Consider the following 16,395-nt stretch of genomic DNA (forward strand, 5'->3'; position numbering starts at 1 on the left):
CCTGGGGTCAGGTCTGAGCCTTTTCTCTGCTGTGCCCCCAGTGCCCAGCCCCAGAGCCAGGGTCACCACGCTGTCCAACCCCATGGCGGCCTCGGCCTCCAGATGGACCGCTCCCCGAGGTACCGTACTGTCCACACAGGCTGGCCCCCCCCACCTGGTACTGATGACCCCTGTATGATTGAGCAGTCGTGGGCACTAACGTCCCCCCACATCTGGCACTAACAGCCCCGCGTGACAACCAGCATAACCCAGCCCTGCCCACAGCCCTGGGCACTAACAGCCTGAGGCCCCAAGTCCCGACCCAGCCCTCCGACACTAACGCAGATGCAGGCCCAGCTGGGGTCCTGTTGGCCTCCCCTGCCTTGCCTGGGGAGCTCAGCACCAGGTTAAGTGGTGCCCCAGGCCTGGACAGATGCTCATGTTTTCTTTGTGCAGGTAAACTGGGCAGCGTCCGGGCCAGTGGGCGCAGTGGTGGGCTCGGCGCTGACGTGGGCTCCCGGCTAGCAGGCAGAGACATGCTGGGCCCGCCCCAGGCTAACGGGGCCCCCCCCTGACCCAGGCTTTCTGCGGCCCCAGCGTGCAGCCCTCTACATCATTGGGGACAAAGCCCAGCTCAAGGTGACTGGGGTGGGGACACAGGGCCAGGCGGGGGGGGGGGGAGGGCGGCGGGGAAGGGGCCCAGGGCCTGGGCGCATCTCACCGCGGCTGGCCTTCTTCAGGGTGTGCGGCCAGACCCCCTGCAGCAGTGGGAGCTGGTGCCCATCGAGGTGTTCGAGGCACGGCAGGTGAAGGCCAGCTTTAAAAAGCTGCTGAAGGCATGTGTCCCGGGCTGCCTCTTCCCTGAGCCCAGCCCGGTCTCCTTTCTGCGCTCACTGGAGGACTCAGAGTGGCTGATCCAGGTCTATTAGCCCCACCCCCACTGCAGTCGGTTAGGGGTGGCCCCGAGGAGGCGTGCGGGGGCGGGGGGACGTGGGAGTGCCTGCTTATCGAGAGCCAAGGGCACATGGGGTCCGGGTTTGCTTGTCTGATGGCGTTGGGCCCTGGGAGGGGGTGGTAGACGCTTCCCACCTGGATGGTAGTACCGTGTGGTGGAGGGAGGCTGGGGCCACCTGCTGTCTGTTGGGGTGGGGCAGGGCATCTGAAGGACGGGGTGTGGGCCTCGGGGGCCTGCGTGGGTGCTGGAGTCCAAGGGCACTGGCTCTGGGAGGTGCTGAGGGGCTGCCCATCCCTGCAGATCCACAAGCTGCTCCAGGTGTCGGTGCTGGTGGTGGAGCTCCTAGACTCGGGCTCCTCCGTCCTGGTGAGCCTGGAGGACGGCTGGGACATCACCACCCAGGTGCGTGGTGGGCCACGGGGACAGCCCGGGCCGGGTCCTGCGGGCGCTGTGCTGACGGGCGGTGCTGGCAGGTGGTGTCTCTGGTTCAGCTGCTGTCCGACCCCTTCTACCGCACGCTGGAGGGCTTCCGTCTGCTGGTGGAGAAGGAGTGGCTCTCCTTCGGCCATCGCTTCAGCCACCGTGGGGCCCACACGCTGGCTGGGCAGGGCAGTGGCTTCACGCCCGTCTTCCTGCAGTTCCTGGACTGTGTGCACCAGGTAAGCAGGTGGCCACGGTGGGGGCTGTGCCTGCCGGTTCCCGGCCCCTGACCCGTCACCCCACACAGGTCCACCTGCAGTTCCCCATGGAGTTCGAGTTCAGCCCCTTCTACCTCAAGTTCCTTGGCTACCACCACGCCTCCCGCCGCTTCCGGACCTTTCTGCTCGACTCGGACTATGAGCGCATTGAGCTGGGTACGGGGCAGGGCTGGGCCTCAGGGCAGGGCGGGCTGGCCGGGGCTGGGCCTGGAGGGTGGCCAGGGCTTAGCACTACCCCTGCAGGGCTGCTGTACGAGGAGAAGGGGGAGCGCAGGGGCGCGCAGGCGTGCAGGTCCGTGTGGGAGTACGTGGACCGGCTGAGCAAGAGGACGCCCGTGTTCCACAACTACATGTACGCACCTGAGGACACGGAGGTGAGCCGGGGCCTGGTTGGGGCGGGCGGGCGCCTTCCCGCCCAGCTCCTCACGCCACCCCCACCCCCAGGTCCTGCGGCCCTACAGCAACGTGTCCAACCTGAAGGTGTGGGACTTCTACACCGAGGAGACGCTGGCCGAGGGCCCCCCCTACGACTGGGAGCTGGCTCAGGGGCCCCCCGAGCCCCCAGAGGAAGAGCGGCCTGACGGGGGTGCGCCCCAGAGCAGGCGCCGGGTGGTGTGGCCCTGTTACGACAGCCGCCCCCGAGCCCAGCCGGATGCCATCTCACGCCTGCTGGAGGTGAGCACCGAGGCGCCTCTCCCCACCCTGTGAGGTGCCTGCCAGCCTGGGGTGGCTGGCCCTGCCCCGCACCGCGTCGTGTGTGCAGACAGTGATGACCAAAGGCTGCTGGCCTGGACCCCTGGGTCCCATGAAGTGGCTTCTCTGTTCTGGGCACGTGTACGGTCGGCCCTCGGAGAAGACAGGGTTTTCCCAGGGACTGTTCCTGTCCTCTCCCAGACCGCCGCACCTGCTTCCCGGGTGCCCCTGGCTGTCAGCCACCCCCGGTCCCCTGGTGGCCCTGGGTCCAGCCTGCCCTGTGCCTCCGTCAGAGGGAGGTGGGCCTGTGGGCCTGGAAGCTGGGAGTTGCCGTTCTCGGGGGACACGGGTGTTCAGCCCCAGGAGTCAGGATCTGCCAGGGCAGAGAGCTGGCCTAGAGGAGGGCAGGGCAGCGCCTGAGAGTCCCGCACGGGCCTCGGCTCCGGAACACCGGGAGTCTGCGTTCCCCTCCCAGCCCCCGGCCGTCTGGCTTTTGGGGGATATCTACGCACTTGGGAGCTTGTTTCATTCTGGGGGAAGAGGGTGCTGACGCCGGGCCCTCGGGGAGGTGGGGAGGTGTAAACAGAGTTAATGTCTGTCGACAGCGCAGCGCTGGGCCTGGCCTAAAGGCAGCCGTTACCCAGGGGTTGGGGGGACACGGGTGACCCACAGGCCGAGAGGGCAGAGGAGACCCTCTTTGTCTCTGGTGATTCTCACTGTCTTGGGAGTCTGACGTGAATTGTGCCGCTCAGCTTCCTCACAGCGTCGTGTTATCGTGGGGCCTTGTCATTCTGACTGGTCTGCGTCTTTGTTGAAGCTGAGTTTCTCGCACTCGGCATGTGGTTGGTTTTACCCAATCTGACGGTTTCTTTCATTGGAGTTTTTAGTACCTTCACACTTAGTTATTGACATGGCTGGGTTGGAGTCCAGCTTTTTTTTTTTTTTTTTTTAAGCAATCTGCACGCCCACCGTGGCGCTTGAACTCACGACCCCAAGATGAGGAGTCGCACGCTGCACCCCTGGAGCTAGCCGGGCGCCCCTGAAGTCTAGCTTCTTGCTGTTTGTTGACTGTCGTATTTAGTTTTTGCTCCTTTCCTCCTTTTCTGTTTTTCCCTCCTAACAATTGAGCGTTCTGCTGCATTTACCTCTTGAGCTGCACATCCTCGTGCTCGTCTCAGCGGTTGCCAGGGACGGCGGTCACGCGTCAGCGCCCGCCCGCTCACCTCACGTATTCTACACGTGACGGAAGCACGCAGCACGGACTGTGTGTTTTAAACAGTCAGCTTTGTTTGGAAGACTTTAGAAAACGAGGAGGAAGCCTCCTCTGCTTGCTGTTTCTAGTGATCCTCACTCCTCCCTTTCTCTTCAGCCTGAAGAACTTTCAGCGTTTCTCGTGATGGAGGTCGGCCAGTGACGGATTCCCTCAGCTTTTATTCACCCAAAAATGTCTTTGTGGTGCCTTTACTTATTTTGGAGGTTTCCGGCATACTTCCTTTTTTCCACCGTGCTGTGTTTTCCCGGGTGCTCAGTGCTTTTACTTGGCATCACTGAGGAGTTGGTTTGGAAACACCTCAGGGTTCCACCAGCCGGGACGGTGGCCGGCCGCCCCCTTCCCGTGGCGTGACTCTGCCCCGGGGGCGGGTTCCGTGCTGTCCACGCCGCACAGCAACATGGACGGTGGCTGTGCTCCGGCGTGGCCGTACTCGCCGGGGAATCAGGCGTCCATGTCGGGGGGCTCTGCCTTGCCGTCGTTTGCTCGGTGCTTTGATCTCCGAGACAGCTTCGTGCGTTTCTGGCCAAGGGAGACATCGCGGAACTGCAGACAGACCTGTGGCAGCTGCGGTACCGGTTTGCTGCGGCTTTGTGTCCAGTCCCCCCCGATGGCCCTGAAAACACAGTGGCTTCTGGCTGGGCCTGTTGTGCCCTTTTATTTTTAGTTTTATTTATTTAAGTAATCTGTACACCCAACGCTGGGCTCGACGCACAACCCCAAAATCAAGAGTCACACACTCCACTGACTTCTCCAGCCAGGTCTCCCATGTCTTCGTTTTTTATTTTTTTTAAGATTTATTTATTAGAGAGCGAGAGAGTACAAGCAGGGGAAGGGCAGAGGGGGAGAGAGAATCTGAAGCAAACTCCGCACTGAGCACAGAATCCGACACGGGGCTCCATCCCATGACCCTGAGATCATGACCTGAGCCAAAACCACGAGGCAGACGCTCAACAGACTGCATTGAGCGCAGGCGCCCCAGTGCCTTTATTTTTTAAAGGGTGTTTTCTGGGCACCTGGGTGGCTCAGTCAGTAAAGCATCTGCCTTTAGCTCAGGTCAGGATCCCAGTGTCTGGGATTGGGCCCCGGGTCGGTCTCCCTGCTCAGCGGGGAGTCTGCTTCTCCCTCTCCCTCTGCTGCTCCCCCTGCCTGTGCTCTCTCGCTCTCTCTGTCAAAGTGTTTAAAAAAAAAATAAAGGGTGTTTTCTGTGGATATAGAATTCTAGGTTGACAGCTTTTTACACTCAGCAGTTTAAAGATGTCATTGCATGGTTTTCTGGCATGCATTGTTTCTTTTTTTTAAAGATTTTAATTATGTATTTGAGAGAGAGAGAGAGCATAAGAGGGGAGAGGGTCAGAGGGAGAGGCAGGCTTCCTGCTGAGCTGGGAGCCTGATGCAGGGCTCGATCCTGGGACCCTGCAATCACGACCTGAGCTGAAGGCAGACACCCAACCAACTGAGCCACCCAGACGCCTGCATTATTTCTGATTAAAAGTTGGTGCTTTTCCTTATCTTTGTAAACTCCATGTAATGTCGCCCTTTCTTTCTCTACCTTTAAGATTCTCTCTTCACCTTCGGTTTCAGCAATTTGACCGTCATGTGGGGTTTTAAAGTTTATTTAAGTAATCTCTACACCCAGCATAGGGCTTGAACTCATGACCCCCAAGATCAAGACTTGCAAACTCTTCCAACTGAGCCAGCTAGGCGCCCCTTACGTAGGTTTTTTTGTTTCTCCTGCTTAGAGCTTTTTCAGCTTCTTAGATTTATGGGACGATAGTTTTCATCAAATTTAATGCAATTTAGGCCATGATTTTTTAAGCTTTTGTTTTTAAAGACTTTATTTGACAGAGAGGGACCCAGCGAGAGAGGGAACACAAGCAGGGGGAGGGGGAGTGGGAGTGGGAGAAGCAGGCTTCCTGCCGAACAGGGGGCCTGATGCGGGGCTCGATCCCAGTATCCTGGGATCATGACCTGAGCCGAAGGCAGACGCTTAACAGCTGAGCCACCCAGGCGCCCCATAGGCCATAATTTCTTTAAAAAGTTTTTTCTGCACAATCTCTCTCCCTCATTTCCTCTGGGACTTGATTGTCCCATTGGTCCCTGAGGCATATTTGTTTCTTCTTTGCAATTCATCTTGGATGATTTCTGTGATCCTACCTTTAAGTTCACTGCTCTTTTCTTTATTATGTTTAATATCTTCTTAAGCCTGTCTAATGAATTTTTCATTTTATTTTTTAAAGATTTATTTGAGAGAGAGAGAATGAGAGAGAGCACATGAGAGGGGGGAGGGTCAGAGGGAGAAGCAGACCCCCCGCCGAGCAGGGAGCCCGACGCGGGACTCGATCCCGGGACTCCAGGATCATGACCTGAGCCGAAGGCAGTCGCTTAACCGACTGAGCCACCCAGGAGCCCCAAATTTTTCATTTTAGATACTGTATTTTTCAGTCCTAGAATTTCCATTTGCATTTTTAAAATATAGTTTCCATGCTCTGTAGAGATTTCCTGTCTGCTTGACCATTGTGTCTTTTTCTTTACATCTTAAACATATTTATAACAACTGTTCTGAATTTCTCGTATGCCAATTCCAATACCTATTTCTTTTTTGGATCTATTTCTTTTAACATCTGACTTAAGTATGGCTCTCATTGTCCTACTTTTCTGTTTGTCTAATAATTTTTTTAATAATCGACATTGTGGATTCTGCATTGTTGAGGATCAGGATTGTGTTGTCTTCCTTTAAGGAGTTTTGGATTTTATCCTTGCACTCAGTTAAAGAAGGTGTGGCTCAGCTTGGTCTTCTCAAGGGTCGTCCTTCCGCTTTGCTAGGGCACTTCTAGAGAAGCCTTTATCCTAGGGTTAGAGGAGCCCGACTCCGACACGGCCTCTCCAGGGCTTCAGCGAGGTACTTCCACTCCGTTTGGAATTGCTGCATCTTCCTGCATTGGGTACCCTCCAGAATTTGGATTTAGCTCACAGTGTCTTGGTAGCCGCGCTCTGCCAGGCTGGTGACATCTTGCCTGGCCCGTGGCGGTCTACTTTGGCCAAGGACTCAAGCCGGCCTCCGCATCTCTAGAGCTCTCGTATGCCCTCTCCTGTGCCACCCTGTGGATCCATGCGTGTCAGCATCCCCAAGCTCCACACCTCTGCCCAGCGCTCCTTGTTAGTTTGCACAGCTAATTTTTGTTCTCTCCCGGTAATTGTTTTTGCCCATCCCCTGCCCTCACCCACTTCCCTGCTCCCGTAACGCAGGTCAGACCTTTCCTTCCGTCACTTCAACTTCCTGTGTTCCGTAATTCTGTCTTAACGTATTTCGTATTTCGGCCTGGGTATTTTCTTCTGAATGATCTTAGTTTTCCAATTCTCCCCCAGGAGCTGCAGCGGCTGGAGGCGGAGCTGGGGCGCCCCCCGGAGCGCTGGAAGGACACCTGGGATCGGGTGAAGGCAGCACAGCGCCTCGAGGGCCGGCCAGACGGACGTGTGAGCGGGCGTGGGCGTGGGTGGCGGGGTGAGCTCGCGGTCAGGAGGGTGGCGGCCACCGGCCCTGACACAGGCCCCCTCCTGCTCCAGGGCCCCCCCGGCTCCCTGCTGGCGTCCAGCGTGCCCCACCACCGCCGCTCGCTAGGTGTGTACCTGCAGGAGGGGCCTGTGGGCTCCACTCTGAGCCTCAGCCTGGACAGCGACCAGAGCAGCGGCTCAACGGCGTCCGGTTCCCGCCAGGCAGCCCGCCGCAGCACCAGCACCTTGTACAGCCAGTTCCAGACCGCCGAGAGTGAGAACAGGTGTGAGGATGCCTCCCACTTTGCCGTGGAACCCTCGGAGCTGGGGGACCGGGTTGGGGCGGTTCTCAGGTTGGGGGCCGGTGTTTCGGGGGACTTCTGGCCATTTCTCAGGTGGAAGGATTTGTGAGGGAGGCCGTGATGCCAAAATGGTGGCCCAGGCATAAGCTGACCGTGTGAGACGCAGGAGGGCTCTTCGGGAAGGGGTTTGGGACGTAGAACCAGGAGTAGAGGGACAGCAGCTGTGGGGTACTCGTGAGGGCAGGCAAGGCACCAGGTGAGCTTGGGGCCTGGCAGGCTGAGAGGGGCCATCTTGCCACGGTCACCTCCCCGGACCCGCCTGCTGCGTGTTCCTCGTCCGGAGGCACCTGCCCTGCACGTGCAGCTGCTTCCAGAGACCCCGAGACCCTGGAGCTAGACCCTCTCTCGTGTCCTGTCCTGCGAGGGGCAAGGGGCGAGGGATGGGGACTCTCCTTTCCTAAGAACAGCCCCAGGGCAGCTTCACGACCCCCTGGCCAGTCTAGCCTGCCAGTCCAGCCTGGGTCTGTTTGAGGGCAGGGGCTCGGCTGGCTCCGCGGGTAGCGGTGGCCCTGATGGCCGGCCTGGTCCTGTTGTGCATGCAGGTCGTACGAGGGCACCCTGTACAAGAAGGGGGCCTTCATGAAGCCCTGGAAGGCCCGCTGGTTCGTGCTGGACAAGACCAAGCACCAGGTGAGTGGTCGGGGGGCTGGGGGGGGGTAGGGGCTGGCAGGGGGGGGACGCTGCCCTGACTTCCTGCCCCCCTCCCCCCGGACCCCTCCTCAGCTGCGCTACTATGACCACCGTGTGGACACGGAATGCAAGGGTGTCATCGACCTGGCAGAAGTGGAGGCCGTGGCCCCCGGCACTCCCACCCTGGGTGCCCCCAAGACCGTGGACGAGAAGGCCTTCTTTGATGTGAGCTGTGGCCGGGGCCCAGGGACGGCAGGGCAGGGGGCTCTGTGGGGTGGGACCGTGGAGTCAGCGACCGGCCGTCCCCAGGTGAAGACGACGCGTCGCGTTTACAACTTCTGTGCCCAGGACGTGCCCTCAGCCCAGCAGTGGGTGGACCAGATCCAGAGCTGCCTGTCAGACGCCTGAGCCCAGCTCTGCTCCGGCTGCTGCACGTCCCGTCGTTAGAGACCACTAGGGGTGGGCAGGGCCCCCCGGCCATGTTTACAGCCCCCACCCTCGACAGTATTGAGGTCCCGCCCCCCAAACTTAGGTGTACAGCCCCTGCGAGCACCCGCCCCCGCCCGCCTGGCCGGCTGTAACTTATTCTGCAGTTATGGGTGAGCGCCGGCCGGGAGGCGGCCATGGTACAGCCCTCGCGGTGGGCCTGTAAATAGACACCCCCCCCCCCCCCCGCCCCAGCTCAGCGTGTGGTCCCAGCTGGCCGGCCACAGGCAACCTGTTCCTAGAACCAGAGTCTATAAAGAAAGAGAGAACTAACAACACGCACATGCCTGTGTCTCCTCGGCCCGTCCAGACCCCCCGCCAGCCACTCTGCGGGGCCCACGTCCGCTGTTGGGGGGGCCGAGCTCTGGTGCCGGGGGTGGGGGGGAGGCAGCTTCATCAGGCCCTTGCTTGGTGCCCAGCCACCCTCGGGGGTGGTCTTGGGGCTGGCACCCCCCCCCCCCACCGCACCCCCAAGCAGCCCCTGGACAGAAGGTGGCCATCTGCAGGTGTGCTCTGAAGAGGGCAGATGGGGCCAGACTGTCCGGAGGATGGTCCCAGGTTAGAGGAGGGAGTGACGGGAGGGAATCTGGGAGGGAGATGCTGATGAGGGCGGGCTCCCTGAGGGGCAGCGGGTTACAACATGTCGGGGCTGGGGGTCCTGGGGAGTTTGCTCCAAATGCCCACCCCTCCCCCTTCCTGGGATCTTGCCTCAGGCCCTGACCGTTCTCCATGCCCTGGCCTCTGTCTGGGGCGTGATGGGTGCCAGTGGGGTTACCCCTCTCCTTTCCCACACAAATGTGAGTCCCACCTGCACCTGAGCCGGCCAGGTGGGGTGCGGGGGATGCCCAGCAGGTGGTGGCACCTGTCGGGGGGAGGTCAGCAGCAGGTGTGGACACAGGCAAGACCCACAGGTAATGTCAGGTGAGTCGTGAGGAGAGCCCCCGGTTCTCTCTGGGCCACACGGACAGCTATCGGACTGAGGGTCCCAAGGCCCAGGAAATCCACACCTGGGGCCCTATGCCCACCTGATTTCACACGGGGGCCAGGCAGCCATGAGGCTGTCCCCGGGAGGGAGGTCAGAAGTCACCAAAGCAGGGGCCACAGGGTGAGGTCAGTGCAGGACCAAGGCTGTTGGAGTGGGCAGACCCACCCCCTGGCCCTGAGTGCCCAGGGAGGCCCTGCTGGCTGCCCCCCTTGCCCAGCCAGTGAGGACGGGACGGCCCTGGGGACAGCACTGGCTCACGAGCTCCAGGCAGAGCTTGTTTAAAAAGAACAGCTCAGTACTCGCTCCGGTTTGGAGACTCCCTGCTGCAGCCACGCCGGTCAGGCTGGGGTCCAGGGCCTGCAGCTTAACAATACACAGGCTTATCAGTAAGAATAACACAACTTTTATTGGGAGTTGGGGTCTTGGGTGCCCTGTCAGATTATCAGAACATTAAAAATGGACTCAACACAAAATGATCCTACAGACCCCTCCAGGACAACGTGGCCTGGCCCTGCCCTCCCCAACAGGTGCAGACCCCACCCCACGTGGCACCGTTGAGGCCAGTCTCCGCACCCCTGCGCCCCATCCTGCACACCCATGGCCAGCCCCCGCCAGGTGCCCCAACTGCCCCACCAGGCCGTGAGGATCTTATTTTAAGGCAGTCAAATTTTGCAGCCTGGCTCAAGGCCAGCTCCCAGGGACACTGGGCAGCTAAGACCCTGTCTGGCCAGTCCACCTCCAGACCCACATCTGTCCCCAGAGCCAGGGAGACCCTTTGCTGTGGCTGGACACAAAAGTGCAAACACGTGGCTCTTTCCTGCGTTTGTTTAAAAAAAAAATCCGTAAAAACTGAGACTCGGAGCCCATGGCATCCATGCCCATCGCGGCCCTCCGTGCGCACGGTGTCTTGGGGTCGTGGCCCCCGGCTCCCGCCGGCAGAGCGCACGTCTGAGGCCTTATTGCTGTGCGCGGAGCTGGGGTCAGGCAGGAGAGACGCAAGCCGGGCTGTCCGACTGGTTCCAACTGGCAGCCCTACCAATGCAGCATTTATTTTAAAATTAAATTAAATTAAATTAAAAAAGACAAATTGCATCACCAGGTAGTTTTCTCGATAAGGGCGCGCCGTGGCTGGGCGGCAGCAGCATCACACGGGGCCGTTCAAGGCGGCTCCTGCAGGGGGTGGTGAGTCCATCTTCCTGTAGGAGGAGGGGTGGGGGTTGGAGCCCTCAGGGCCCGAGAGACCCATGCAGCCCCCCCAGCCCAACCTGCTCACCTGTCTTTCGTCACGGTGCCCAGGATGGCTACCGTGCACGTGGCTGGGGCCGCAGAGCTGATGGCCACCACAGGCCCCGGGGAGCCTGCCACGGTGGCTGGGGCGGGGCTGGCCTTGCTCGGTGCTGGGCTGGCCACCACGGCAGCCTCGGGGGGGACAGCCACGGCCGAGGCGAAGGTTGCTTCTGCAGGCGTGGGGGAGGTGGGGTCTGACAGCGTGTCCGCCCTGTATGGCAAATGCAGGCTCCAGCGTCCTGGACCACCGCCAGGGTAGCCCAGGGACCCACTTGGCCAAGGCAGCTCTGCATCCCCAAGTGCTAAAAGCACCAGACAACCTGCCTGTCCACTGAGGCCCCAGACCTTCCAGGCGGCGCGCATCCCAAGCTTGCCCCCCGACACCTGGTCCCTCTCCAGACAGCCCCCAGCCCCACGCCGGGTTATGGGAGGGCCCGCAGGCCATGTGCCCAGGAACGCTCCCTCCCACGCCTGGAGAGGGCAAGAACAGGTGACCTCAGGACACTGGCCCTCCTCGCTGCAGCCCAGCAGGAGAGTGAGCCCGTGGCTCCCCATTCAGCCCACACCTGCCCAGTGCTTGCTTCTGGTACATGTGAGACCACCTCCAACCACACAAGACCCCTGGGAGCCAGGCAGGGTGGAGCAGCCACGGACAGCCTAAGAAACAGACCCTAAGCCCTGGTGACCACGTGTCGGCCCAGATGGGCATCAACTGGGGGTTCCCCACAGGCTGGCTGGGAATGCTGGTGCAGACAGCCCTGGAAATGCACGCTTGCCTTCACAATGACCATACTTGCTTTTCAGAGCAGAGGTGGTTTGTAGGTGGGGGAGTCAGGAAAAAAGGAAGAGGTTTTAAGCCTTGCAGTGATTCTGAACTTTGAGAAAGAATTAAACCCATTCAAGAACCCGATGTGCACCTGTAATCCAAGAGCCACCATGCATGGGCCCTGGTGCCCTGCCCCCTCGTCTGACCCACACTTGTAAACACTGAGACCCCGCTGGCTCCAGGCTGTGCCCCCCAAGGGCAGGGGGCTAACGAGGACAGGCCATGTTGTTTGAGGTCCCGAGAACGAGTGTGCTGTGAGCCAGAGTAGACCCCCACCAATGGGATGGACCAAGCCCCAAAACCATTTGGGGCCCCCAGGGCTGGGGCAGCGGGCTGTGGGGGAAGGAGAGACCACACCACTCACGCAGTCATGTACCTGGTCTTTGTCCCCTCCTGCTGGGATTCTGCTGAGGGACCTTCCCCCTTGCCCCTATAAGCTTCGGCTCCACCACCACCTCCCTCAAGTGCCCACCGGCCCCCAGTTCCCTATTTTCACAACTCACAGCTCCTTAACACTCCCCCCCCCCCCCCCGCCCCCCAGCCCACCAGACCCAGCCAGGGGTCTGTCCAACGATAGATCCCAAAGGCCTGGACCTTCTTCCTGTGCCTGAGGGAGGGATGCGTGGGGAGGAGCTTGCTGGGAGGATGCCTGCAGTCAGAGTTCACGTGGCCCAACGAGGTCTTCAGACACCCCCATCCTGTCTGAGCATGAAGGGCATTTCTGAGGTGCAGGCTGAGTGGGGCATAAAGGCCGTTGTGCCCTCTCCCCACCACGTGGAGCAACCCCAGATCCTGGGGTGGCAGCTCGGCCGGCCACAAACCCAAAACCCTGGCCACTGTCCTCAATAAGACCTAGGGGTGAGGCAGCCCCATCTCCGAGCCTCCAGGGTGGGACCCTGAGGCCCTGTGCTTTATCTCAATGAAAATGCCCCTGACCCCTGGCTCCCACTTAGATGAATGGGCGTCCCAACCCCCCTAGGGCCAGCATCCTCAGTCATGAGGTCATCAGGGCAGCAGGGTCAGCCTGCTCCCGGGTGAGCGGAGTGCCAGGGACAGCCAGAAATCCGTGTGCCCCTGGGGACCCTGTGCCCACCCCATCCTGCACACCTGGGGACTGATGCGGGCAGCAGGGGAGCCTCCCGGCTGGGACCCAGACTGACAGCTTCCAAGGCACCAGCCATCTTCTGCTCGTCCTCACCATGGTCGGAGACCACCAAGGGGGCCTTCCTGGTGACACAGGCGCTCCAGGCACATGGGGAAGCCGGGCCTACTACAAGACGGAGCTGCTGACGTCCAGGGAGGACGGAGGGGCCGCAGGGCACGGCCTCAGGGTCCTCAAACCCATGTGTGCATGTGTGTATTTACAGAAACTGTATGAAGAGACGGTCCTCCCCCAGGCATGGAGGGCCCCCACTCAGCCCTGTGGGGCTTCCAAGCCTGTCTGATGAGGGGCTCAGGGTCAAGGACCTGAACAGCCCCCAGGATGGCCAGGGAGGTGGCGCAGTGCATGGGGGTGATCTGCACGGACAAAGCAAGGCTCCCAGCAGTGTGGATGGGGCAGGCCAGTCATATCTGCACCCCAAGGACTGCCGGCTGCAAAGCCCAGTGTCGCCAGGGAGACACAGCCCGTGGGGCCTTGGCCATATCCTCCCACTCCCTGTGCTCAGAGCCCCTCCTACTCACGGGCTCTCTCGGGGCCCTGCTTCGGGCCATCCTGGGCATCGCCGTGGCCCATGTCCACTGGGGAGCTGCACCTAGGCCCCGACTCGGAGCTGCGGAAGGCAAGGCTGAGCCCCCTCTGGGGACATGCCACCCCCAAGGGCAAATGGGGTGACCTCCCGGCCCGCCCCACCTCACCAGCAGAAAGGCTGGAAGTCGGTGAACTTGGCCCAGCCTTTTTCCTCCAAAGCCGAGGAGCTGGGGGTGCTGGCTGCCCACACGTTGGAACCCACATCCACCGCCACTCCCGGGGCCGGTGCCGGCAAGTTCACTGGCTCGTCAAACACCGTCCACGAGGTGCCTGCTCGGGGGAGACACAGCAGTCCAGGCACCCTTGACCCACAGGTCGGCCCCACCTGCCTTCAGGGCCCTGAAGCCCAGAGCTGCAGGGACCCCACAAGAAGTGGACCAGTGGTGTCACGGCCACCAACTGTGACAGTGTGGCTAGGGTAACCTCAACTGGGGGCAGGGGGCAGCCGGGGTCTGCCACCAATACTGCACCACCACGGCTGGGGGCATGGGACAAGTGCCACCTTTAGGAACATTGCTCGAAAGCTCGTACAGATCAAGTGAGCAGGTAACAAAAGCCCACTGCAGCCCCCACCATGCACAGGCCGGCCGGGATCTGTGTCCCTGTCCAAGTCCCCTGCCCAGCCTGAACCCTGTGTCCCCAGCATCTACCTTCTGAGCCACCCTCCAAGCGAGGACCTTCCTTCTCGGTAGAAGCCAGAGGGGCACCTGCCCGAGCGGCATCCTTGTCTGCTTCCAAACCCTCCTTCCTGTCCTGGCCTCCACGCTCCAGGCCATTCTTGGAACAGCTCTCTGAGGTGTGAGGACCCCCAAACCTGGGGAAAGACACATGGTCAGAGCAGCCCCCAGCCAGCACCACACGGGGACCGTGGGAGCATCCTGTCCTGTGCATCCAGAGCATCGTGGCTGGGGCAGGGCTGGGAGCGCGCACACAGCGTTCTGGGGCCTCTCTGCCTCAGGAGGCTTGGGGAGACAGGTGGGCCTCACACCTGGCTCTGGCCGTCACCCGGGCAGTGCAGTGCATCTCCTTGTCCTCCCAGATGTCATCCTCCTCCTCATCATCAAAGGGCTGGATGTGGTCACTGCAGCAGGCCTCAAACAGAGCTGCGCTGGGCTGCAAGCAAGAGCACCCACGTAGCTACACGTGGCTCCCAGAGGGGCTTAGCCAGGCAAGGGGCTCACAGGATGGGGGCCCTGTCTCCCCCTGCTGCCCACCCACCACTGTGTCCCCACCCACACCCAATGAGCATGGAGCAGAGGACTCACACTGTCCTCATCAGCATCAATGCTGAAGTTGATCTCCGCGATCCTATCAAAGGGAGCACTGCAACAAGGGAGATACTCAGCACCTTGACTGCTGCCAGGGCCGCCCAATGCACCGGGTACTTTCGCTCGTGCCCTTGGCGGATGCCAGATGCAGCTGCACCTCCCGGGAGGAGCACAGCCAAGTCCAAGGGTGTGGACAGTTCTGCAGGCAGCGACCGGCCACGTGGGTAAAACAGACGGGGGCCTCGGTCAAAGGGGGCGGCTCTCTGAGCCCGCCTCCCTCCTCACACACACTTGCTTTTTTCCACCTGGGTCCACTCTGTCCCTGGTCTGCATGGTGACAACCTGCCATCGCTGAGAGTGTCTCAGCCCGGCCCCTCAGCTGAGGAAGTGGCAGGACAGCCTCCAGGGCCAGGCAGGACGAGGCCGCAGGCCTGGAACCTGGTCACACTGAGCAGAACCCAGCTCCTTCCAAAAGGGACAGGGAACAAGGTCGTGGGAGAAGAAGGAGGCTCAAATGGGGGCCGTGGTGTGCAAGGGAGGCTCCCCAGTGACAGGATCCCGGCCAGGGTGGACAGCCCCGGGCACATCCTGGGAGCTCACTTGACACTGTCATCCTGGTCAGCAAACTCCTCGTCGTTGAAGCCAAACTGATCCACGAAGGTGGCCGTCATCTGCTGGACCTGGTACTCGGAGAAAGCCTGGCAGGGAGGGTGACGCAGGGCAGGCCTCAGCACGAGGCTGCTCCCAGAAAAACCCACTGGTGCTTCTCGGGTTCTCCCAACCTAACCTCTCGGGATAACACCAATGCAGGGTTGTGTCCAAAGAGCTTCGTTTCCTTTAAGTTTCAAGATCATCCACCAGATACCCCAGGGCTTACTGATGTAAGGTGGCTCAGGGGGTCCCCCCCTTGTTACAGGGGCTGCACCTCCGGCCCCTCCCCTGCTCGAGCCTGGTGCGTGGGGACTAGCACACTCCCCTGGGCTGTCTGCCATGGCAGCTCAGCAGGGCGCCGTCCAGCACGCCCTGGAGGCCTGAGGGCTGCCGAGAGCGGGTCAGGGCTGCCGGAGGTGTGCAGAGTGGCCACACGCACCTGCTGCAGGGACAGCTCATTAGGGAAAACGCCCTCCATGTCCTCATCCTCACTCGAGGGGTGAAGGTGGTGGGTGCTTACCTGAAACAGCCAGAGTGGGTGGACGTGAGCCCCGCACCCCCCGGGGCTCCTGCCCCCTAGCCCCTCCCCTCAGCGTAGGGCACACTGGGCCTCGGGAGCCCCGAAGAACACACTAGGGGTCCTGGTGTAACAGGGAGGGGGCTCTGCTGAGGCTTCAGGGGGCCAGTGGGGCCTGAAGCCGGACAGGTCTGTGTTCAGGACACGGAGCCAGAGACTCCACTGCACACAGACAGGGCCACGTGGGTGCGCGCACACGCGCGTGCACACACGCACTCACGCACACGCGCACTCATGCACGCACTGCACATGCACGCACGCACACGTGCACATACACATACACGCACTGTGCACACGCGCGCACACACGCACGCGCACTGCACATGCACGCACGCGCGCACACATGCACACGCACACACATGCACACATGTGCACTCATGCACACGCACACGTGCGCACACATGCACACGCACATGCATACACGCACATAGACGTACACGCACTGCACACACATGCACACTGCACACGCACGCACACGCAATA

The 16,395-nt window shown here is 61.0% G+C and overlaps 2 protein-coding genes across 7 annotated transcripts in view; one reads left to right on the forward strand and one right to left on the reverse strand.

The window, feature by feature from the left end:
- The window catches only part of SBF1 (SET binding factor 1), a 27,824-nt gene extending 18,667 nt beyond the window's left edge, over positions 1–9,157 (forward strand). Inside the window, 14 exon segments of the mRNA XM_044915302.1 lie at positions 42–119; positions 436–545; positions 547–618; positions 720–899; positions 1,235–1,336; positions 1,408–1,593; positions 1,662–1,788; positions 1,876–2,006; positions 2,077–2,307; positions 6,965–7,072; positions 7,163–7,374; positions 7,995–8,082; positions 8,176–8,307; positions 8,392–9,157. Coding sequence (XP_044771237.1) covers positions 42–119; positions 436–545; positions 547–618; positions 720–899; positions 1,235–1,336; positions 1,408–1,593; positions 1,662–1,788; positions 1,876–2,006; positions 2,077–2,307; positions 6,965–7,072; positions 7,163–7,374; positions 7,995–8,082; positions 8,176–8,307; positions 8,392–8,490 — 1,856 coding nt within the window. The 3' untranslated portion in view covers positions 8,491–9,157.
- PPP6R2 (protein phosphatase 6 regulatory subunit 2) overlaps positions 9,157–16,395 on the reverse strand; it is a 76,925-nt gene continuing 69,686 nt past the window's right edge. For 2 of the 6 annotated variants that reach the window (XM_021687494.2, XM_044915305.1), the window contains 10 exons: positions 15,775–15,855; positions 15,285–15,382; positions 14,682–14,739; positions 14,405–14,529; positions 14,067–14,230; positions 13,524–13,686; positions 13,350–13,438; positions 12,774–12,936; positions 10,827–11,051; positions 9,157–10,749 (listed from right to left, as the gene is read on the reverse strand). In XM_021687494.2, coding sequence (XP_021543169.1) covers positions 10,698–10,749; positions 10,827–11,051; positions 12,774–12,936; positions 13,350–13,438; positions 13,524–13,686; positions 14,067–14,230; positions 14,405–14,529; positions 14,682–14,739; positions 15,285–15,382; positions 15,775–15,855 — 1,218 coding nt within the window. In that variant the 3' untranslated portion in view covers positions 9,157–10,697. Of the gene's footprint in view, positions 10,750–10,826; positions 11,052–12,773; positions 12,937–13,349; positions 13,439–13,523; positions 13,690–14,066; positions 14,231–14,404; positions 14,530–14,681; positions 14,740–15,284; positions 15,383–15,774; positions 15,856–16,395 lie in introns of all 6 variants that reach the window. The other 4 variants (XM_044915304.1, XM_044915303.1, XM_021687497.2 and 1 more) reach the window with 4 other exon arrangements.

Source organism: Neomonachus schauinslandi, chromosome 5 (genome assembly GCF_002201575.2).
Source record: "Neomonachus schauinslandi chromosome 5, ASM220157v2, whole genome shotgun sequence".
In the NCBI taxonomy this organism is placed as follows: domain Eukaryota; kingdom Metazoa; phylum Chordata; class Mammalia; order Carnivora; family Phocidae; genus Neomonachus; species Neomonachus schauinslandi.